Genomic DNA, 25205 nt, shown 5'->3' with positions numbered 1-25205 from the left:
AGAGTTCATTATTTGTAATTGGACATTTAAGTTTTCATTTTAATGTATTCAAGGCTATTACTTCATCTGGAACAAAGAAAGGAGAATTGTTCTTAGCTGATGTGAATACTCAGTTGAAGAATAAGAATATTACTACAGATATCAATGTAGACGCAAGCTGCAACGTGATTTTTTTATCCCATTTCTTCTTTCGTTTCATTTTTTATGTCGATACTTAACCTGTAGTTTCAAAATTTTTCTACTTTTTCACAACCATCACAGTTGATGAACCTATTCCCAAGTTGAAGACAATCATTAGTTCTAGAGTACCTGATTAAAGATTTGGAAAGGAATGGGTGGGGGTACTAATTACTTATGCGAATGAATTTGAATCCATTTGATAGTTGGAGGTTCAATATCTACATGACTACATATGTCTGAAGCCATCAATAGAATGGCTAGTAGATTGGATTTCCAACAATGACGATACGTACTGTCCGGATCTTATCAATCTACGTATGTAGTGTCTCTTTGGTGGTCGTTCTCCTCAATCGCGCCATCTCCAACATTGCTCCCGTAGATGATGCTAGCATGTAAAATTAAGGAATCCTATTGTTCTCCAAAAAACACTTGGTTTTCCAACTCGTATTGAAGAGGATAGGAATCTAAGACTAGTGTGCATATAACTCCTTAATTCCTACCACATACATAGTAGTTTACCCATTTTTTTGGAGGTCACTGAAATGGTTGGGGACATAATACGCTAGAGAAGATACCTTGATCGTTTGATTCTTTCATGTTGTCGCAATGACAACACATTCAGAAGCATAACACCTCTTCTGTTATAGGTAAAATATCGCATTTAAAATGATTTTATGTAATCTTTATAAATGTATATCTTCTTCTATTCTAGATTATGAGAATTGATTTCTATGAGATTGTCTAGTTAGATATGTCTACCTATGCTGTTATATATGAGGTAAATTCCTAATGTTTCCTTTCATTATGAACCCTAAATTGTATTAACATTCACTGTCTCCAAATAGAATGTAAGACTTGTCAATGCTATTCTTAAGATTGGTGATGGTAACATGATGAATGTTATACTACAAAGAAAAAATAATAGTTTCATTGTCAAATATAAAGCAGATGAGCGTCAACAAGTACATGCTCTTGCAACAATTTATTCACATCAATGTGTATGCTCATAACAATTACTACTCATTTATAATATTATTCTTTCAAAGGATTTTTTCCTCTTGTTGTTTATATTTTTTTTGGTATTGGATGGTTAGGCGATGGATATAGTATCTTGGACGCGATGAAACAGTGAAGTTGATGGTGTGAAACAATAGTGACCCTAGCTTCAACTTGAGGTTCTTTGTTTTTTTTTTGGGGGGGGGGGGGGGTGGAACGACTTATTTGTCATTTTATTAAAAATGAAAAAAGGGAAGAAACAAAAACGGACATAGTTCATTTGTTTTATTCTAATAACCTAGAATAATCAAATATTCAGAAAATCAAATGAATTACAGATAATCAAACACTTGATCTTTTATCTCAATCTGACTTTTTCAAAACTAGTGACTTCTTCGTAGGGGATTCTCAATTCTTAACATAGGCTCCATTCGTTCACCCTCAAGAATTACCCTTCAAGTCTTTATAAGCGCTCCAAAATCAAACACAATATCGCTCCAAACATCGCTTACACTTCTACGGACTCTTCTAAATACATGTGCGTTTCTTTCAGACCATAGATGGTAGACTATTGATGCAAATCCGCACTTGAATACACTCACTGAAAATTTATTGTCTTTCACTTTTTTTAGACCAACAACTTTGATATCCTCCCATGCTATAGGAAAGCTCAATAAATCCATATCCGAGACAAATTCACTCCACACTAGCTTAGTAAACGGGCAGCCCCCAAGTAAGTGATCAGTGGACTCCTCGTTCTCATCGCATAATAAGCAACTAACATCCGATATATCCATGTATCTTCGTATACGGTCCCGTGTATTAAGCCTCCCATGAAAAGATAATCAAAGAATGTAAACATGCACCGGGATAACCTTTGAAGACCAAACAAGTGGAGCCCATCCAACGACTTACCCTCTCTCTCGAATAACGTTCCAAAACCTTGCTGAAAATAAGCTTCCCGCTATCCTCGGCTTCCCATGAATTTATAGCGGCTCTTTCTTGAAAATGAATGTTGTTGATATGTTCATGAACCCACTACCCTTCCGGAACCCGCCTAAGGAGTGAACCACATTGCCCATCTCTTACTTCTCTTACCATGGCAGCCAATCAATCCCTTCTTATTTGTATATTTCGAAATTCTTCCCTAAGAATAAGTGGCCGGTTTTCAAACCATGGGTCGTGCCAAGACAACGTGCTTCGGCCATCCCCAAATCGTATGTTGAAAAGCGATGTGATGTTGTCTTTAAGTTTTATAATCTTCTTTAGAGACCAACCTATACCTTCCTTCACTTTGCTTGTCCAAACGCTTGCTTCCCGTTTCATAAACTGAGAGTGTACCCATCTCACCCATAATGAACCCCGTTTACGCTCAATGGTCAAAATGTGTTCGTATGTGAATGCCTTATTCCATTCGATACAATTTTTCAACCCAATGCCACCCTCTTCTTTCGGTTTACATAAAGCTGTCCACTTGACATTTTTACTTCCTCTCCTGCGACTGCCCCACATGAAATCCCTCATTAATGTGTCTAATTATTTCATCACTTTCTTCGGGAGAAAAACGGTTGCACCCAATAATCGATGATTCCTATAACCACGCACCTAATTAGCTGAATCCGACCCGCGTATGAAAGTGTCTTTGCTGCCCATCCTGATATAGTATTCTTTACATTTTTAATCAGTGGCCGAAAATGTATAATATGTATTTGCTTAGCCATCAAAGGGATCCCTAAATATGACACCGGGAAGCTACCCTTCGCTTTACCCATGACTTCGTAGATATCCGCCTTCATCTCCTCACTAACTCCGCCATAGAGTGTCAAACTTTTCTCCTCATTAATAGTCAAACCTGTAGCATCAGAAAAGAAATTTAGCACATTCCTTACGGGTTTTATAGAGTCAACGTCCGCATGCACGGATGAATAGGTCATCGACAAAGCAAACGTGGGTAATCTCTTCCTCCTCACAAAAAGGATGGTAGTTGTATGGCTGGCTCTTTCGAAACATTGTAAAGATGTTCTCAAAGACATCCATGATCAATACGAAGATGTGCGAAGAGAGAGGATCCCTCTGCCTCACTCCACTTTTACCCTTAAAATAACCTACATGAATCCCGTTAACACTCACAACAAAATTAAAAGTAGAAATACATTGCAAGATCCAAACGATATAAATACAAGGAAAACCAACAACAATCATTAAATCAAGGACGATATCCCACCTAACCGAGTCAAAAGCTTTTCTGATATCAATTTTGAAAGCCACCCGGGGGATATATTCATTTTCCCATGACCTTTGAGAAGGTTCTACATGATTAATATATTATGAGAAATAATTCGATCGGGGATGAATGCAGATTGCCCTAGATTTACAATTTTAGACATGACATTCTTAAAGTGTTTAGACATAATTTTTGAAATAATTTTATAAATGATATTATAGTAGGAAATTGGCCTAAATTCATGGACTCTTTCGAGTACCAAAGTCTTAGGAATCAAGGTAAGGACTGTAACATTCCACTATTTCAACATCTTTCTATTTTGAAAGAATTCCACACACCCTCGGTGACATTGTTACCCGCAAAAGACTAGTTTTCCTTGAAGACTCGGCGTTAAAGTCATCCCGGCCTGGGCTCAATGCTGCCTTAACCTCCTCTCTCATGACAACTTTAATCAAATCTTGATTGTCCCCTGGTTATATTTTTGTCAATGATTTGGTAGAGTGTATTCAAATAGCTAGGATGTTGCTTTTTGGTGCCCATGAGTTGCTTATAGAACTCGACAGCAAGGTTAGACACTTGCTTTTGCCCTTGTGCGTACTCACCATCATCCTTTCTCAACACAACCTTCTCTTTACCTTTCTTTTCCTATTATTACTATTCAGGTTGAACATAAACTTTCTCCTCATCTGTCGGATTTTATTTGAATAAAAAATGGAATACATGTGAAAGGAAAAGCAAAATAGAGTTGTTTCTAGTTTTCTCTACATTTTTTATTGAAATTTTTTATAATTACCAAGCTTTATCCATCCGACTGGATTTCTTAGAGAATGTTTATGCTCAGTCCATGATGAGAGTTAAAGTTATTTTAAATTCTCACTCAATTGAACTTTCAAATGGCTAAAAGAATGACTTATTTTACCGGCTTTCCCTTCACAATGCTAACTTCCATTTCTGCCAAATACAATTTTTATGAGTAAGGTTTCATTTTAAAAATATAACACTTTAAAACCTATTATGAATGAAATGAATGCTTTGATCTTGATTCATGGTCTGTCGAAGAAATGATCAATTTTTAACCCGTAAAAAATATATTACTTTTGGACAGGTATAATGTGTGATTTTTAAATTTTAGCATTTTAGAGGTGCATAACATTATTAAAAATTTATAATAGGTTATAACGTAAATGATTTTTTATTTTAACTATAATATGATTTTATGAGATAATTTATGTTTCATTTAAAATGTCAATATGTAGGAAATGATTTTCTAAATATTATTTTTAATGATTATTTAATTAAAAAAAAATCAGATAAAAATGTTTTCAAAAATAAAATTGTTAAATTAAATATATTTTCGGCGACGCTTAAATTAATGTTACCGGCGCTTAAATAAGCATAACTTGCACCGACCCTATTTCTTGTGACGCAAGAATAAACGTCGGTGAAATTTTGATAATGCTTTTAATGGTTGTAGGAATTTTTTTAAGCGTTGTTGTGTGATTAACTATCAATCTTGTTTATCCAATTAACGAAATTGACCGTCCACAATTCACATATTCGTTTTGATCATATTCAGAATGGAACGAGGAAAAAACGGTTCAAAGAACATCTGATCCTTCTCTCCACTTGAAGATGCACATCTTAAATCGGAGTTGGCTTGGGACCTTTGTTCTCAGGTCGATTTAAGTGCATTAGAGGTACGAAGAATACAAATTAAACTGGGTTCCGTTCTATTATAGGCATAAGTAAATTGCATTCATGGAATATCTCTGTTAAGATCGGGGACGCCCTTGGAGGACCGGGGTGTTTCCGGTTTCAAGAAGGGTGGCCGCTTACAACACACACACCACTTTGGTGATAGTCCGGTTAGAGACTATAACCTTTCTCAGCACTACACAATCTGTCACAGACTCTTGAACCGGATTCAAGGGCGGAAATGTCTGTTTCAGGTTGAAGCAACGTATGTGACTCTTAGATGATGTTTTAGAAGGAGTAGGTTTTATGGATATGAGTGACCGGTTTTAGGAGTATGATTAGTTTGAGGTTAAGCTGAATAATGAAAGCAACGAAAGAACACGAGACAAAAGATTTGTTTATGGATGTTCGGAGCAAACCCTCCTACGTCACCCCTTCTTCTCAGGTTATGAGAGGATCTCCACTAACTCTTAGAGTTACAACAATACTGCCGGTCGAGCCCAACTTCGCTACTCGCCGGTTACACCAAACTCACACTTTGATGTAATACAACAACTCAACACAACAACACACAAAAAGCTTCCGGTTTTAGACACACCGGTTTTTGGAATAAAATAGTTTATCTCTCTAGAACTTAATGCTTTTCGTAATTCGTAATGTACAACTTTCAGAACTGATGATGCATTAAATGAAGACGTTTCGTCTTCCTTTTATAGCTGAGAGGACCCAACGGTCGTTTTTCTTCTCTCTTATGGATTGATTGATCATTATCACGCCTGGTGCAGAGAGGTTGCTTGCACGCTTCATTTTCCTCAACACCTGGCAGTCATGCAGGCAGCTCTGAGCAGAAGATGACGTAGCCGATTTTCAGATTTGGACACGTGTTGGGCATGCACCTCCGGTTGTCAACTTCGGATCAATAAAGCATCATTGCTTTCCTCGCATGCTTCCGATCGGATCTGATCTTCTTTTATTCTTTCAAGACACGTTTCTTTCGTCATGGTACGCCACTCTTGAAGTTTGAGTTTTCCGATTTCTGTGTCTTGTGCAGTATGCTCCGGTTGGTACGTAAGCTTTTGATTCTGCTAACCGGTTGCTTGAGAAAGTAAAACCGGTTCCTCTGATCTTTAACTTGATCACTTGAAACTGGTTTCTTTGAAGTGTAGTAGCAACCGGTTTTGATACGCCAACCGGTTCATACGGTTTTGATCTGTACCTGCACATGAAAGTTGACGACTGTTTAGTTCGTCTGGTCGGTTCCAAAAATTAACTTACTTAATTTTTCTATCAATTTCTCCCTTTTTGATTATTTAGAATAAATATTCAAAAATTGTAATGTGTGGCCGGTTTAAAATTAATCTACTTAATTTTTTTTTATCAATTTCTCCCTTTTTGATTATTTAGAATAAATATTCAAAACTTGTACTGAGTGGCCGGTTTTGAAAAATTTGCTTACTAGCCAGTTAGAAAAATTAACTTACTTAATTTTTCTATCAATTTCTCCCTTTTTGATTATTTAGAATAAATATTCAAAACATGTAATATATGGCCGATTTTGAGAAATTTGCTTAGCGTTTTAATTGTTTTCTTGTTGAAAGAGAATGTTTGAAGAACATGTGTTTTGATTTTTCAAAAATATTATATGTTGAAACTACCATAAAAATAACATAACCAAGTTCCGAGTCATAATTCAACAGAGATTGTTTTGACGGAAATAAAGAGATTAGGGCTTGGATGATCCCCCCTTGTGAAGCTCCTTTTCCGGTGCTTTCTCAAGCTGTCTTCTTTCTTCTTCCTCTCTTGCCTTCCACTCTCTATCACGACGTTCAGCATCAATCAGCACTCCGGCCCATACACTTGAGTGGCCGGTACCCCTTTTCTTGAACCCAAAATTGGCGCAAACCGGTTTTGGTGGTGGAGGCGGTGGAGCATTAGAAGGTCTGAAGCTTGGAGTTGAGGGTGAGCCTGCGGTTGCCCTTCTCTTTCGCCGGTTAAGTCCTCAGCATCTTCTTCTTCTTCATCAAGCGGTTGCGCATTTATCATGACCGGTACAACTGTTCTTTGTTCTGCCCGCTTGATCACGTTCTTAACTGCGCTTCGTTTCTTCTTATTCCGTGTATCCATTGAGTGGGACGATTGAACCAGTGGAAGTTCCTGGATGTTGGCCTGTTCCTCCTCGGTAAACTTTTGAGCGAGTTCAAAATCTCTTTCTTCAATCTCCTTCTGCAACCGGACCCTTTCAATTTCTTCCTCTTGTAGTTTCTTGGCGGTTTCAGCGTCCGATTCTATTTGTGTTTGGGTTGTACTGACCTGGGCTTTGGACATGTCCTCAATTTGGATGGCCATTGCCTGCAGCATGTCTAGCAATGGAGCGGTTGCGGCTTGGACGGACTCGGCAATCATGGTTTTAACTGAGGTCTGCATAGCTGTGTCCATCATGGTCTTTATAGAGTTTGACAGGTTATCCTCAGCCGTTGCAATTTTTTCGTCGGTTACGGTTTTAAAATTTCCAAGGCATGAGTCAACTATTTCAGCCACCGCTTGCTTGATTTGATCAATTTCCGGAGCTTTGACCGGTTGAGAGGATTCTTGTTCCCGGTTTTTAGTGGTTCCAGATGTCTCTCCGCCTGTATAGAATGGCTTACTTTGATATAAGTCGGCATTGTTGAGTTGGCGTTGGCAACCTTTCCTCCACTGCATGTCAAAACGATCAAGATTTTGTGCAAGCTGTTCTCGCACCGCAATAAACCGTTCGGCCATTCTCATTTCAATCGGGTTTAGCGTCGATCCTTTAGTTTCTTGAAAGGCATTCTCCACTGCCTGTAACTGAGCGTTTTCAAGGATGACTGCAGTTTTGCTAAAAGCAGGTTGAATGAGGTTCGTGTTAGCTAACTGAAGTGCCCTCTCTTCCAGCTTGATGAGCCTGTCCCAATGCTTATTACCGCTCAGACCTGGAGCCATGTCGGATAATTTCGTTTCACATCTGAGCTTCACCCACAAGAGGTATGGAGCTAACGCATCATTCGCACCTTTGTTCATGTCTCGAATAAGTTCCTCGAAGATCTCATCTTCTTGTTCTGCGGTGAAGAGGACCTCGTCTCCGGTTATGGTTTCTTGTTGAGGACCGGTTTGCAGAGTACCTTGTCCGGTTGCGGTTGAATCTTCAATAAGGACCCCTTTGCCTTTGTTGACCTGAATAGAAACTTCAGGTATTGTGGCTGACTGGTTTTCTGGAGCTGTCTTGCCCCCTGCGGAACCGGAAGGTTCCTGTTCTTCAAAATTTCCCTCCTGAGCCGGAGGTGTAATCTCTGATGTATTGGTCGCTTCTTCGGCCGGTTGAACTTCACTCTGATCAGGTATCTCAACCTGATTAACTGGCCTGCGACGACTTGACACATCGTCCTCTTCAGTTTCCCTTGCAATGTCTTGGATAACATCCTCAATTTCTTTGGAGGTGTTTAAGCCTACGTCGACTAATACCTCTTCAATTCGCTTACTTGATGATTTGGAGGTTTCAGAGTGAATACTTACCTCTGCTTCCTCCTCGAACTGGTTTTCTTGGCTCCCCGAGGATTCGGTTTGCCTTGGAGAGTGAGATGGAACGGGGGTGGGAACGACGGTGTTGATGAGAATGGGTTGAAAGACGTCTGCGGTTCTTTCTGGTGGATTATCCGAGGAAAGCGTTTTCTCGGAGTCCGCCGGTTTCTTTGAACTTTTCTTCGCAGCTACCTTCTTCCTCCTCTTTGGTTCTGGTGGAGCTTCGGCTTCAACGGCCTTTCTTGCCGGTTTCTTCTTCTTGGTTTCTTCTTCACCCAGAGCCGAGGAACTTGCTCCCTTAGACGACTTTGTTTTTGAGGATTTGGGTTTGATCGTTTTCTCCGGTTTTTCGATCATGGACTCGGAGTCAAGAATAGTGGAGATTGGAAGCGGTTTACCTTCACCCAGTTCCACATTAAGGAACTCAAGGATTTTAACAATCTGCATTGCAAAGGCCTGCACCCGGCCATCTTTCTTTATCACCATCTGGCAGAATTCTTCGTAAATAACGTATCCCCAGTCCACCTTGTCACAGCGGACAATAGCCAACAGCATTCTGAGTTTCAGTTTCGTTAGGTTGTCAAAATTACCTCCCCTTCCGTGGATTGACCGGGCGATGACAGTCAACAGCCATCTGTATTCTGGTTTGAGCTTATTCCTCCGGCTGTTGTGGATCACCAGATCCTGACCTGAGAAAGATACCAACAACCGGGCAGCATTTGATTCTGCATCGGTTAAGTCAATCTTTAGGTCCGAACCTGTGTTGGGAAGACCGAGAGCTTCAGCAAAAAGCTCTTCGGTGATGAGAATGGCCTTCCCGTTGACAGTCGCCGAGACCTTCCTCTTCGACAGTCTCGCCGTCGCCAAGAACTCCGTCACCGCCGCCGGATAGATGATGAACGGACCAGACAGAAACTTTTCCAGCCCAGAATCCCTCAGAAGTTGAAGAACAACCTTGTTCTTGTCATCGGCATGTTCGTCAATATCTGTGAAATCCACTTGTAACATCCATTGGAATGGAGCTTTGGTTAGATCCATGATGATTTTGTGAAGAAGATATGAAGATCGATGAAGATTGGAGAGATGAAAGCTTTGAAGATTTGAAGATTTGTAGAGAGAGAAAGCACAAGTGTTGAATAGGATGATATGAACTTATATACATGGCGGTTCTGAGCGATTTGAAGATGAACCGTCAATTTGATGCTTTTGGCGCCAATTTTCCCTCCAAAAGTTACTGCCGTAACTTTCGGCGGTAAAAGCGGAAATTCAATGGGCGGTAAACTTTGGGGGGTAAAACCGTGGGCGGTTAATATTTTTCAAATTTTCACTTTTGCTCGAAGTTCCGGTTTCACTTGAAGTCTTGTTAACCGAAAGTTTTTAAGTTAACTTTAAGTTTTTGTATAAGTTTGGAAAACCGGAAGGAAGTATATGAATAAGAACCGGAAACTTTGAAGATTAACTATTTCATTAATAAGAACATTGAACATTGAGCGGTTTTGGTCGTACAACAAAATGACCAGAAACCGGAGAATAAAAAGAAAGAGAATTTAGTCTTCTGTGAACCATCCTCCTTCCATCCTCCTTTCATACCACTTTTCAATGGTGTTTTGAGGAAACCGTTCCTCAATTCTTGATAACCACCTATGTATCATGAGTATGGTGATGGTGTTAGATGGTCCAACCAGAACACCGGTTCCAAGGTTGCGACGCTTGGACATCAGGAACCGGGTGATTTGAGGGGCGTAACTGATCCTTCCTCTTGCAGCGGTCATGAGCTGCTTCAGTTTGTTGTAGAGGTAGGATGCCCAGTTGATGGCGGAGTTGCGAATGATGGCTATCATAATGTCGAATGCCTCCCGGCTGTAGTTCTGGTTCGGCATTCGGCCTATGATAGACCTTTGGACCAAATCATGAAAGAGTTGGTAGTGAGGAGCGAGATTTTCTTTCTTCCCAAAGTCCTTGATCGGAGTGTAGGAAGAAGAAAAGATCTTGAAGAAGTCTTCCTTAGCCGGTAAGTATGGCGTTGGGAAATCAGAAAAACCTTCGGTCGGAAGGTGAAAGAAGTTGGCGAATTCTTCCTCGTTGAACTGGAAGAATTGGCCGTCGACGATGGTGCAGATGCTTCCATCATCTAAGATATGACCATTGTTGAAGAATTCACACACCTCCTCTACGAGGATGGTGTCTGAACCCTTAAGGAAACCTTGCAGCCCAGAATCTATGATATGCTGAAAGATGCAATCATAGTATGCGCTATCTTTGATATCTTCAAAGTCGATGATAAGTGTGTTTCTTAGTTCGGCAGTCATGATGATGAAGAAGAAGTGAGGAAGGATTTTTCTTAACTTTCAAATTTTAGAGAGAAGGAATGCTTGGAGGCGTGTTTTGAAAATGGATACAAGCATCCCCTTTTATAGCTTGGAACGATTGAGAGCATTTAATGAGAATATTTGAAAAATCTAGCCGTTTATGTCTAGTCATTAATGACTTTGTGATTTTTCCAAGAGAATACAAGCATGTCTTGTCTAATCAAGTCAGGCATGCTTATTGAGAATAAGAATTTCTGTTTCCAAGAGATTTGATATTTGATACGGCACATTGAATATTTGGTCATTTATGATTTTAGATTTTGACTTAACATAGGAAGGAAATCTACTTCATTGATTGATGTACAAAACCGGTAGTACAACAAAATTACCGGTTTTGTGAAAAGAGATGAAAATAGAGAAAAGGACAGGTTAGACGTTTGATGACTCAGCCGCTTGATTTCTTCTGGCCTTGACTGCTTCCCACTGGTCGATCATCTCTTGTACTCTTTCCTTGGTGAGCACATGCCTTGGATGGAGAGTTACAAATGGTCCGGAATGAATGTCCAGACTTGCACAGAAACCGCTCAGCTGAGGAGCGTAGCCGGTTTTGTTGGAAAGGAGCATCTTCTTCAGGTTACTGAAGATGATCCAGGACCAGTTAACCGGTGTCCCAACCGTTACAGCGATCATCATCTCGAAGAGCCTTTGAGTGTAATAGTAACTTTTCTCTCTGCACAAGACAGATTTTCCCAGAATCTCGTAGAGAAACTGGTACTTATGAGAAAGTTGACTTTTGGCACCCCAGGGTTTAACCGGGATATCTGATCCTGAGAACCAGCGACACATCTCTTCCATTGTCACCAGGGAGTATGTTAGGTCGGTTACCCCTTCATTGGGCAAACCGCAGTATACAGCGAAATCCGTCTCGCTGAATAGGAATTTTTGACCGTAAACTTGTGCAACGATGATATCTCGGTGCACTTCCTTTCCGGTTTGGAAGAGTTCTTCGACTACGAGGTAGTCAAGGATGAATCTGTTCTCAAGGAAACTTCTTAGCCCGCTTCTTTCTACGGCTAAGAACATTTCTTTGACTTCATGATCTTCATATTGGTAGATTGAATCAAAATCTGCCAATAGGATTTTCTTTGCTAAGGAGTTGGTGTTCATGTTTTTGAGAGAGAGAGTTTATCTCAAGAATGAAACTTGTGAATAGTGATCTTGTGAAGTTTTGTGAAGGATCATAGTTGGTTTATATAGCCCGGGGTTCGGCTAGTTTTAAATGAGTTTAAGCATGCTTGATGATGTCATCAGCTACTTAATAGACTATAACTTGTTGAAGTAACTAATGGTTATTTCCAAGGTAAAATCTAATTATTACTAAGATAACAATGATGACAAATATCTATTGACAAATGTGAGTCTCCCTCTCTTGATGATGGACACATGTCGTCATCTCGATTGTGGTAGACTTGTTATTATTTATTACAGACTTCATTTGTCAAAATATGCATGAAAACTCAGTCAGTCATCCCAGGTTAACCGGAAGAGTTCATTCTATCAGACCAGAATGCATTTGTACTAAGCGGTTTTCCATGACCGGTTTTAGTAGGATATTTTCTTCCAATTGTGAAGAAATATTGATTTTCGTCAACACTTGTTCAACTTCGGATTTATCTTATCCATTTCAACCCGGTTATTTCAACCGTATAGTAAATATACATTTGATTTGAAATTATGAAGTAATCGGGCATAACCGGAGACTTCCTCCCGGTTAGCATTTTTGACTTATCAATGGCCTATCTGAATATGGGTTGAGAAGCTTTAGCTTCTCCCTTAACACATATCCCGATTTCTTACATGCATACATGATTATTATATCAATTGATTAAGATTAGTAAGTCCCAAGATATTTCGAAAGTGAGAAAACTTAGCTTCCTGTAGCGGTTTTGTAAATATATCCGCCACTTGTTGCTCGGTCGAGACATATTCCAGCCGAATGTGTTTCTCCTGAACATGCTCCCGGATGAAATGGTGTCGGATGTCGATATGCTTTGTTCTTGAGTGCAACACCGGATTGTATGTAATTGCTATGGCGCTGGTGTTGTCACAAAAGATTGGAGACTCCTTGGCTTCTATTCCGAAATCCCTTAGTTGTTGTTGGATCCAGAGGAGTTGTGCACAGCAGCTTCCAACCGCTATGTATTCTGCCTCTGCGGTTGATGTTGCAACGGATGTTTGTTTCTTGCTGCTCCAAGTGACTAACCGGTCACCCAGAAACTGACAGGTTCCACTTGTACTCTTTCGATCAACCTTGCATCCTGCGTAGTCGGCATCTGAGTAGCTTATTAGATTGAAGCTCGAGTCTTTTGGGTACCAAAGTCCCACTTCTTGAGTTCCCTTCAGATATTTTAGAATTCTTTTGGCCGTCGTATAATGAGATTGCTTTGGATTTGCTTGGAACCTTCCGCACACTCCAACCGCAAACAAAATGTCAGGTCGGCTGGCTGTCAGATATAGCAGGGATCCGATCATTCCTCGATAGGCTGTGATGTCAACGGCTTGACCATCATCATCTTTGTCCAGCTTCACGGAAGGACTCATTGGCGTGGCCGCTTCTGCACATGTGTCCATCCCAAATCTCTTTAGCAGTTCGGCTGTGTACTTTGGTTGGCTTATGAAGGTTCCGGCTTCAATCTGCTTAACCTGGAGTCCTAGAAAGAAGCTCATTTCCCCCATCATACTCATTTGAAATCTATCACTCATCATTTTCGAAAATTTTTCACATAATTTTGGATCGGTTGACCCGAATATGATATCATCAACATAAATCTGAACAAGTAAGATTTGTTCTTTTCTTTCAAATTTAAAAAGTGTTTTGTCTACCGAACCTATTATAAATTTGTGATCAAATAAAAATTGTGTCAAAGTATCATACCAGGCTCTTGGAGCTTGTTTCAAACCGTAAAGGGTTTTATTCAGCCGGTAAACATGATTTTCATGTTCTGGATTTTTAAAACCTGGAGGTTGGTTAACATACACCTCTTCATTTACTTTCCCGTTTAGAAAAGCACTCTTAACATCCATTTGATAAACTTTAAAGTTTTTAAAAGCTGCGTATGCTAAAAATATTCTAATTGCCTCAAGTCTGGCTACAGGGGCAAATGATTCCTCAAAATTAACGCCTTCTTCCTGTTTATAGCCTTGAGCCACTAACCGGGCTTTGTTCCTCGTAACTAAACCGTCTTCATTGAGTTTATTTCTGAATACCCATCGTGTACCTATAACCGGTTTGTTTTTCGGTCTAGGAACTAAGTACCCGACTTTATTTCTCTCAAACTCGTTTAATTCCTCTTGCATTGCCAAGATCCAATCTGGATCTGACAGTGCTTCATCCACCTTTTTCGGCTCAATTTGTGATATGAAAGCAGAGTTTCCATAGTGATCCAAATTTTGTTGCCTAGTTCAGACGGGTGAGGATATGTTACCTATTACTAGTTCAAGAGGATGATTTTTGTTCCTTCTGAGGTTAATCCGAGACGTGTCTACCAAGCTTTCGGTTGGCTGATCAAGGTTAGACTGATCGGTAGGCTGAACAGAGTCAGACCGACCGATTTCTTCAGTAGAAATCGAAGCGTCAACTTTCTGCGGTAAGGCAGCTTGATCAGGCTTAATTTCAGCATCAACCGCTTGGTCCTTGACAAAGCGTCTAAAAACCGGAACCTCGTCTTCATCATCAGAATAGATATTAAAATTTTCCATTCTGTTGTGAAGGTCGAAGGGTAATGCAGTGTTTCGTTCAACCGATTCATCGAAAACAACGTGTGCGGTTTCTTCAACTGTTAAAGTCCTAGTATTGTATATTCTGTAGGTTTTACTCACAGCTGAATATCCCAACATTATTCCCTCATCGGATTTAGCATCAAAAGCGGTCAAATAATTCTTGCCGTTATTGTGAACAAAACATTTACTGCCAAAAATTCGAAAATATCGTACACTTGGAACTTGATCAAAGTAAATTTCAAAAGGAGTTTTGGAAAACCGTTTAGTTACTAAAGATCGATTTTGTGTATAGCAAGCGGTGTTGATAGCTTCAGCCCAAAACTTTTGAGCAATACCCGAATCAGCTATCATTGACCTTGCGGCTTCCTTGAGAGTTCGGTTTCTTCTCTCAGCCAGGCCATTTTGTTGAGGAGTTCTGGCACTAGACAGCTCGTGCCTAATACCGGAATCATCAAGAAAAGTAGTTAAATTACTGTTTATAAACTCAGTTCCTCTATCACTTCTGATTTTGTTTACTCGAATGGATTTTTCATTTTGTATTCTCAAAATCAGTTTAATCAAGTTTGGAGTTGCTTGATTCTTAGAAGCTAGAAAAGTAACCCAAGTAAATTTAGAATAGTCATCAATAACTACCATAGTATAATGCATGCCTCCTAAACTAGTTACTTTAACCGGTCCAAACAGATCCATATGCAAGAGTTCCAAACATCTTTCAGATTGATAATTTCCTTTACTTTTGAAATATGATTTTACTTGTTTCCCTATTTGACATGCAGCACATACTTTATCTTTTGAAAACTTAACGTTTGGAAAACCGTGAACTAGTTCCTTGGAACAAATAAAGTTAATTGTTTTGAAATTCAAGTGGTTTAACCGTTTATGCCAAAGCCAGTTTGGATCATTTCCGGCTATCATACACACAGGTTTTTCGAAATCAGTTTTCCAATTTACTTTGTAAATGTTTCCTATCTGGTTACCGGTTAGCAAAGTGTCATTATCTTGATTTTTGACTAGGCATGAGTTTTTATGAAATTCTACTTTGTATCCCACATCACACATTTGGCTTATGCATAACAGGTTAAAGCTTAGTTTTTCTACCAATAATACATTACTTATGGATAATTCACCATGGACAATCTTACCCTTGCCCACGGTTTTACCTTTTGAGTTATCCCCGAATGTGATGGCTGCTCCGGTTTCGTACTTGATGTCGGTTAGTAGCTCCTTGTTTCCGGTCATATGCCTTGAGCATCCGCTGTCTAAGTACCATTCCGAATTCTTTAGCCGGTTGCTCCTCCTAACCTGCAACAAACAATTATTTATACCTTTTTGGTACCCACATTCAGTTGGGTCCATGGTTGATTAGTCCATTTGGGATCCAGACTTGAATGAGTCGGATCACTTTCCCGGTATCTGTTTTTATAGTCTTTGGTTTAACTTCTTGGCTGTTGCTCAAGAATGCCTTATGTTGTGATGATTTTCTTTGATTTTTATTCGGTTTACTTGGTTTCCGGTTGCCTTTCCTTCTCTCAGGATGAAGCCATTTTTCAGATTCATTAGGGCTTACATATTTAAGCGTTTCTTCCGGTTTTAGGTCATTTTCGGTTTGTGAACTCTTGACAAATTTTATAAATGGAAGATTATTTTTCGTGAGTTTTGTTCCGTTAAACTGTTTTGTTTCATTTTATTTATTTGGTTCATAACCGATACCATACCTACACTTCGGATGTCTTTTGTAGTTACACATTTGTTTCACTACTTGACGTGATCTCTCCCACGCAGCAGTGACGTACATTGCTCGTTCATCGGTTTCGGTTACCGGTTGAACTGTCTTCTCATTATCGGAGAATAGTTCATCCGGTTCTTACATTTCGATTTCACATGTTTTATCATATACATTATTTATTTGTTCGGTTTTAGGTTCTATTGGAATTGGTATGTAAGCAGATATGTTTCTGAACTCAGCAACCATTTGGTTGAGTGCAGAAACTAGATCTTCTTTGGTAAACTCATCAGAAGAAAAATCGAATACCTCTTCGTCATTTGCCATGAAGCAGGTTACTTTCTCTTCACCATCTTCATTATCGGAGTATGCCCACTCGCTTCCACCGTCGGATGCAATGAGCGCCTTTTGAATTTCCTTTCCTTCATCAGCATGTTGATCATCGTTTCTTCGGTAGTCGTTTCGTTGGTTGTTGTTGTTTCCCCGATAGTTGTTCCCTTGGTAGTTGTTTCCCTGATACCGGTTGCCTTGATAGTTATTCCCTTGATAATTGTTTCCTTGATAGTTTCCTTCCGGTTTTCTATCGTCTCTTCTTGGTTTTCTACACTCTGACCTGAAATGTCCAAAACCATCACAGTTATAACATCTCTTGTTTGATTTATCTACATAGTTATAATTAAAATCATTATTAGATGATGGCTGGCTCTTCTTCATGAATTTCCCGAATTTCTGAGCTAGCATCACCATCACATCTTCGGTAATTTGATCGGTGTTTTTGACTGGAGCCGGTGCGGTTGATACTTGAGCCGCCGGTTCCACCGATGTAACCAAAGCTCTGGTTGCGGTTGATGTGGATGCTTCGTCTTCGATCCGAGACTTGATCTCGAATTCGTAGGCTTTCAAATCCTCGAACACATCATGCAACTTCATCTGCCCAAGGGTGCTTGATTCCCTCATCACCATGGTCTTGATATCCCACATGCTTGGCAAAGATCTTAAGGCTTTGATGATCACTTCTCGGTTGTCATACTTCTTTCCGAGTGTTTGAAGCTCGTTGACTACACTGGTGAACCGGTTGCTGAATTCCTTCATGTTTTCCCCCGGTTTCATTCTTATATTTTCATATTTCTGTGTAGCCACCAAGATTTTGTTCTCCTTGGTTCTTTCGTTTCCCTCGTGAATCTGAATAATCGTTTCCCAGGCTTCCTTTGCATTTTCACACTCTGATATTTTGTTCAAAGTGTTATTATCTATAGCCTTATAGATGTGCCTCATGCAATGGTTGTCCAGGTTACTCCGTCTTCGATCTTCACTCGTCCATAGGTCTGCCTCCTTGTTGATCTTGATCGGTCCCTCTTTCAGGACTTGGCTCATCTCATCATCTAACGTAATCAGATGTAGATACATCTGTTTCTTCCAACTGCTAAACGCATCGCTGTTTAGCATTGGCGGCTTGTCGCTGTGGGTCATGCTTCCCATCTTCTTTGGTTGCTTGAATGCTGAGAACCTCGCTCTGATACCACTTGTTAAGATCGGGGACGCCCTTGGAGAACCGGGGTGTTTCCGGTTTCAAGAAGGGTGGCCGCTTACAACACACAAACCACTTTGGTGATAGTCCGGTTAGAGACTATAACCTTTCTCAGCACTACACAATCTGTCACAGACTCTTGAACCGGATTCAAGGGCGGAAATGTCTGTTTCAGGTTGAAGCAACGTATGCGACTCTTAGATGATGTTTTAGAAGGAGTAGGTTTTATGGATATGAGTGACCGGTTTTAGGAGTATGATTAGTTTGAGGTTAAACTGAATAATAAAAGCAACGAAAGAACACGAGACAAAAGATTTGTTTATGGATGTTCGGAGCAAACCCTCCTACGTCACCCCTTCTTCTCAGGTTATGAGAAGGATCTCCACTAACTCTTAGAGTTACAACAATACTGCCGGACGAGCCCAACTTCGCTACTCGCCGGTTACACCAAACTCACACTTTGATGTAATACAACAACTCAACACAACAACACACAAAAAGCTTCCGGTTTTAGACACACCGGTTTTGGAATAAAACAGTTTATCTCTCTAGAACTTAATGCTTTTCGTAATTCGTAATGTACAACTTTCAGAACTGATGATGCATTAAATGAAGACGTTTCGTCTTCCTTTTATAGCTGAGAGGACCCAACGGTCGTTTTTCTTCTCTCTCTTCTGGATTGGTTGATCATTATCACGCCTGGTGTAGAGAGGTTGCTTGCACGCTTCATTTTCCTCAACACCTGGCAGTCATGCAGGCAGCTCTGAGCAAAAGATGACGTAGCCGGTTTTCAGATTTGGACACGTGTTGGGCATGCACCTCCGGTTGTCAACTTCGGATCAATAAAGCATCATTGCTTTCCTCGCATGCTTCCGATCAGATCTGATCTTCTTTTATTCTTTCAAGACACGTTTCTTTCGTCATGGTACGTCACTCTTGAAGTTTGAGTTTTCCGGTTTCTGTGTCTTGTGCAGTATGCTCCGGTTGGTACGTAAGCTTTTGATTCTGCTAACCGGTTGCTTGAGAAAGTAAAACCGGTTCCTCTGATCTTTAACTTGATCACTTGAAACTGGTTTCTTTGAAGTGTAGTAGCAACCGGTTTTGATACGCCAACCGGTTCATACAGTTTTGATCTGTACCTGCACATGAAAGTTGACGACTGTTTAGTTCGTCTTGTCGGTTCCAAAAATTAACTTACTTAATTTTTCTATCAATCTCGTATAAATGTTTAATTAGATTATTAGAATCTATTTTATTAAATATAGGTATTAATATCTAATTTGGATAACGAACATATATAAGTTCAGGTAATCGTAGTTCGATTAACTTATCAATATCGTCCAAAATAATATTAAATAGTATTTTCACTAATGATATTTCATAATAGCAGCAAGTCTTAAGCGAGATATCTACGCCTATATTACCATAAAATGGTAAGTTGATAAAGCCCTTCTCTTCATTTCATTGGGGTTGGAGAAATGTTCACGACGTAAGGTAAGTCAATGGAAGCAAACAGGCAATCGGCTGCCAAAAGGACCCGTTTGTGGTTGAAGACTAAGTTAATTTTTCGATTCGGTTTGCAGAGGGACTTGAATGTCACCTTGCCACCCATATCCGCTTTTCAGTACGTCCACCCATAGTGCATGCACCTTCTCTAGTTAGTAGTTGCCATGCCAATTTGAGTGCAAACGCATCATTCATAGTTCTTAGGCCCCGGATGCCAAGACCCCCTTCTGATCGCGGTCGACATATGTTATCCTAATTAACTAAGTTCAGGCTATGCTTCTCCTCAGTAGAACCCCATATCAACCTTCTGTTGGCCTTCTCGATGGCTTCTAGGTTACGTCGTGGGAGAGAAGCAGTTTGCATCGAGTAACTCGGTATGGTGGACGTCACAGAGTTTATAAGAGTTATTCTGCTTGCAAGTGATAGTGTTTTGATGCACCAGCCAGAAAGGCGTTTATGAACTTTCTCCACTACTTCTTTATATGTAGAGCAGGTGGTTCTGCCATTCCGAAGTGGGACACCTAAATATTTGACCAGATCGGCTGTCTCACTAAAGCCCAGATGCGATTTCAATGCCATTTTGTCCTGTCCTGAGGTGGGACACTCTTAGAGAATCATAGTAGAGATTTATTTGAATTAACCTTTTGACCAGAGCTAACACAGAACTCTCCCAATATGCGGCAAATGACCTCAGCATGTGCTGTATCAGCTTTGGCAAAAAGAAAGAGGTCGTCGAACAGATGAGATATAGGAGTAGTAGATCTGCCAATTTTAGCGCCTTTCCATCGACCCGCCGCTACTGTCTTATTTATGGCCTTAGAGAGTCTTTCCATACAAAGCACAAAGATATATGGCGAGATAGCCTGGGCTGACTACTATGACTACATGCACATCTAGTGCAGTGGCTTGGAAGCAATCTACCTTGACCATCTTCCGCAGTTCTAAAAAATCTACTGATCAAAGGTTTTGGATATATATGGATATGATTTGTTTTTATACTTAATACTTATAGAAAAATTATAATAGAGAGTAAAATTAATTATTGGCCATCACAATTAATTCAACATAACCAATTATAACCGACATAATCTTTAAATAGACTCATACCTTAATTCGTTAAAGATGTTACAAACCAATAAACTAAAGTATGCTTGTTATCTCTAGGAATAAATATTTTTATTATTTGTTAGGATTAAGGTCCAATTTAGAAACCATGATTCAGATAAGATTCTAAAACTTTGAAAGATTTATTTTATTTGGAAGATAACATCGTATGAAGGAAAACCATCATAATTTCAAAGGTGATAGACCCAATTTGAAGAAGATCACCCAAAGCTCGAAAGAGATAATGAAAACCATTCTATTAAAATTTAAATTATTTTCCCTCAAATTTAACAGTTGAGTCACCTTCTAACTGAATAATAAATAAATAAAACAACTGAACTAAATAAAATAAAACATAACCAAATAATTGTTCCATGACTAGCTAGTCTAAATGATTCAAGTAATCATTTCTCTCATCTTTAGTTTCCTCAATTCTTCTTAGGCGTGAGAATATACATCTTTACATCGTGAGGATTTACTTCAGCTTTTATAAAATCCTTCAAAACTGTTGTCGTGTGCTGCAATTTACGTCATAACAAATATGAGTATAAATCGGTAATAAATGACATCAACACAAGAAAATCAATTTCTAACCTCCCATAAATCTCGTGCTTGTACTGTAGTTTTTGGTCGAACACCAATATCAGACCAGTATGCAGTAATTGTATCCTTTTTCGATCCTCTATTCCACAAGACAACAACATATCTTTTGCCACTTAAAGGTCCAGCCCAAACCTATAAGGAAATGTACAATTAAATTTAACTTTTTCTAAACAAATATATATTATCTAATTTAAATTTAGAAAACTAACACGATTTTTCAACCATCCTAACAGCTAAATATATATGTCCTCAAAAGAATAAATATAATTAATATGAATGTTACCTCTAAATCTCCATTTTGTACCATCTTTCTACCTTGTACACCAAGTTTATCTAATAAATAAAAATAATATTATTAGATTAAGATAAAATAAAAATCGAGATAAATTGTATTTATCTATAAATGAATTTAATTTAAATGAAACATAAATATTGTATTGTGTTTAAATAATTAAAATAATATTTTATAATTAAAGTTGAATTGATAATTAAAGTATTTTTTACCTTGATTGACTGCAATAACTTCTGTATTGCTCAACAATGTTTTTGTATCTTTACTCATTGATCGAATATCACATCCGATGATAAGAGGAGCCTGTAAAATTGTCCATAAATTATATATTTTGAAATAATAATAATAAAATGTATTTATTAATATTTCTTCATCATACCTAAAATGTTTTAACAAAATTAATATTTTTGATTAAATAAGCATTTGTATAGAAAAAACAACTTATAAATATATTTTTCATAGAAATTATATCCTGCTTTGAATTTAAATTAGTATTGCATAATAACTTATAAACATGCACAAAACAATCTATTAAGTAATAAGTATTTAATTTATTGTTATATAAATAATTTTGAATTTTGTAAACATGTAGTAACTATTATTTCATTGAAAATTTCTAATTTATTGTTTAAATAATTTTGGAAGTTAATATTTTACATAATTTATTGTTTTACCTTTGCCATAGCCCAAATACTATAATGGGATCTATATTCTGCCGTTGTCATATTTCCATTTCCAACCTCTAACATATCGGGATCTAAAAAAAAATGAAATATTAAAATTTAAAAGTAAAAAATCAAACATTAAAATGGTTAGTGAATTACCATTCCACCCTCCTGGTCCAGCATATGCAGCCCATTGATCATTTGAATCAGCATTAGCAATAACACTATCCAAAGAACAAAATAATTCAATTTATCAATATTTATGTTTTATTTATTATTATTTGATAAAAATTGTAACTAAATATTAAATAAAATGTTACCTATCAAAAGAATCTCTAATATCACTTGTGGTTCTCCAACTGTTTCCAAGAGGATGACCCCAAGTTGATACATTTTCTTGTCCCCTAATATCAATTTGTATAATTAGAAATTTTATTAAGAGTAAATATGACTATAAACAATTTATAAAGTTAAATAATTTACCATTCACATAATGAGAAAAATATTGATCTTCCTGAATCCAATAAAGCTCTAGACATTATAGGATATCTATAAATATGCATCACAAATTAAAAGTATATGAGAATTAGTAAAATTATTATTTGTATAAAATATGTTAATATGAAAAAATATGTATGATCTACAATATCCAATTTTGTAAAGAAAATTCAAAATGTTAAATAATAAAATTATTGACCTCTCCCTTGCTGTTGTGCCATCAGTATAACAATTATCATACTTTACATAATCAATTCCCTATAAAAAGAACAAAACAAATTAATTTTATTTTTGAAATAATTAAAATTAATTAAAACCAATATATATGATTATATGTTAATTTGATCCATACCCATTGAGCAAATGAATAAGCATCATTTTCTTCATAACCAAGAGATCCAGGCATCTGTTTGCTACATGTAAAAGTTCTGAAAATATATATATAAAAAATATAAAAAAATTAGAATTTAATATAAATGGAATTTATCATAATCATGAGAATTATTTGATAATATTCTATACCCAGCACTAGAGTATATTCCCAACTTCAATCCTTTACTATGTACATAGTCGGCCAATGATTTCATTCCAGAAGGAAATTTTATACCTTTAGGAACCAAGTAACCCTGCATGACATTATTACATTATAGTAATTATAAGATTATATATTAAAATACAAAAAGTTATAACATTAACATTGCTTTAATATCACCTCTTGATCTCTTCTTTGTTCAGCCCAACAATCATCTAAAAAACATAGGTAAACAAGAAGTTATTAAGAAACTTTTTCTTTGCATAATATAAATGTGATAAACTTACCGATGTTGACATATTTATAACCGAGTTTTGAAAGTCCCGACGACACTAATGCATCGGCTAATAAGAAAATAAAATTGATTAGGACAATAAATCTTAACGATGAAGTTATTTAAAACTAATGTATTTTGTCACAATCATGCACCATTAAAATTATAATCATTTTTAAAAAATATTAAAGTAAAAGTTTGAAAGTGATTTTATTTTTATTTGGTATAAAAGATGTAATTGATTAAATGGAAAAGTATAGATAATGAGTGAATAAAAAAAAGTTTTTGATTCATTTTTAAATCATACTACCTAAAATTATTTCCATCAATTCTAACCAAAATGTTTAGTTTAGTTTTTTTAATAAATAAATAAATGTTTGTAATAAATAATATATTAGTATGTGTAAACTTAATTTTGCATTTTTAATAAATAAACATATTTTTATTATAGTTACTAAAAAAAAGTTTAATTTACCCGTTTCTTTGATAAGTGTCTCATTCACGTCGCAATAGAATCGATTCCATGTATTAAAGCTGACAAACAAATGAAAAAAGTATGAGTATAAATTATATATAAAACATATATCATGAGATAATTGCATGAATACTCACCCCATTTGAGGAGTGCGTGACATCGAGTTATCGATGAGATTCCTTCTAGCATGAGGCCACATTTTGTGATCAAACTCCGGTTCAGAAATAGACACTTTTATCCTAGCGTCAACAAACATCGTAATGAATGAAAACATTACGAAGAACAATATCCATATCAATTTCATGATTTTGAAATGTAGAAGTGTGATAAATGTTAAAAAATGTGAGTGTGATAGATGATAGATAATGATAACCACTAATAAGCTTTTATAAGAGTATGTATTATGGATAAGTACTCAATTAATGGATAGAATAAATTATAAATAATAATTTAAACTGAGTCAAATATGAAAACACAATATATATATATCCTTATTTTTCTATTGAATATTTTTAGCAATTTTAAATTGTTATTGTTTTATTCTATATAACTAATAGATTATACTTGTATTTAAAAAAAAAATAGCAAAGTTAAAAACCTATTCATTTTCAATTTCCTAATTTATAAAAAAACTCATTCATCTTACATTCTTAATTTATATCTAGATAAATAAAATATTTATTTTATTTTGTCTAAATAATTTATTAGTTTCTATTTTAAATATGATAACATTAAATTCAACTTATATTTCCCATAAACATTTAAATATAATTAAACTATGAAACTGAGTAAAGAGAAGCAGTCTTTGTTTTGACTAAACTAATGAAAAAGTCTATGTAAATTATAATGAACTATACATATTGTAGTTTTAACCATTTTTACCGGATATAACTTATATTTTTGACCAAATAAAAAATCATACATATACAAATCGATCACACCAAGTCAATATTAATAAATTGAGTTTAAAAAAATCATAACAATAAAATATAAAATATAAAATATCTTATTATATTCATAACACCTCATGGACTTCTTACACTACTCCTTATTATGTTTTAGATATTTCTTTCTTATTTAAAATTATTATTTTTAAAGTCACAATTATGCATATTTAATATAAGTCAAAATAATATAATTTAATGTGAAATTAAGTTTATGGTTTAGTGTATTTGTCATGAATATAAATAAAGTTAAGATATCTAAGTGAAATTTTAATTTTATGAAGAAGGTAAATTAAAAATGACCTAACTATAATAACTAACTTATTATATATATATATAT

The 25205-nt window shown here is 36.9% G+C and overlaps 1 protein-coding gene across 1 annotated transcript; it reads right to left on the bottom strand.

The window, feature by feature from the left end:
- Nucleotides 1–20984: 20984 nt before the first annotated feature.
- LOC124917826 (alpha-galactosidase-like) lies at nucleotides 20985–24177 on the bottom strand. Its single transcript, XM_047458125.1, has 15 exons — nucleotides 24059–24177; nucleotides 23922–23980; nucleotides 23460–23516; nucleotides 23353–23387; nucleotides 23163–23266; nucleotides 22993–23068; nucleotides 22840–22898; nucleotides 22626–22691; nucleotides 22463–22546; nucleotides 22302–22366; nucleotides 22152–22234; nucleotides 21690–21780; nucleotides 21469–21518; nucleotides 21177–21317; nucleotides 20985–21100 (listed from the first exon to the last, which is right to left on the bottom strand). The coding sequence occupies exons 1-15, from the start codon at nucleotides 24175–24177 to the stop codon at nucleotides 21011–21013; spliced, it is 1179 nt and encodes a 392-aa protein (XP_047314081.1). The 3' UTR covers nucleotides 20985–21010.
- Between the last annotated feature and the right edge of the window lie 1028 nt (nucleotides 24178–25205).

Source organism: Impatiens glandulifera, unplaced genomic scaffold (assembly GCF_907164915.1).
Source record: "Impatiens glandulifera unplaced genomic scaffold, dImpGla2.1, whole genome shotgun sequence".
Lineage (NCBI taxonomy): Eukaryota > Viridiplantae > Streptophyta > Magnoliopsida > Ericales > Balsaminaceae > Impatiens > Impatiens glandulifera.
This window is presented reverse-complemented; position numbering and strand designations above follow the sequence as displayed.

What these genes read in the sequence shown, in the direction of transcription:
- LOC124917826 (XM_047458125.1), bottom strand. Translation starts at nt 24,177, where the DNA reads ATGTTTGTTGACGCTAGGATAAAAGTGTCTATTTCTGAACCGGAGTTT. An exon ending in CTTATTCATTTGCTCAATGG is followed by an intron (nt 22,899 to 22,992) that starts GTATGGATCAAA and finishes TTCTTTTTATAG; the next exon opens with GGAATTGATTATGTAAAGTA. An exon ending in TACAAAATGGAGATTTAGAG is followed by an intron (nt 21,318 to 21,468) that starts GTAACATTCATA and finishes ATTTCCTTATAG; the next exon opens with GTTTGGGCTGGACCTTTAAG.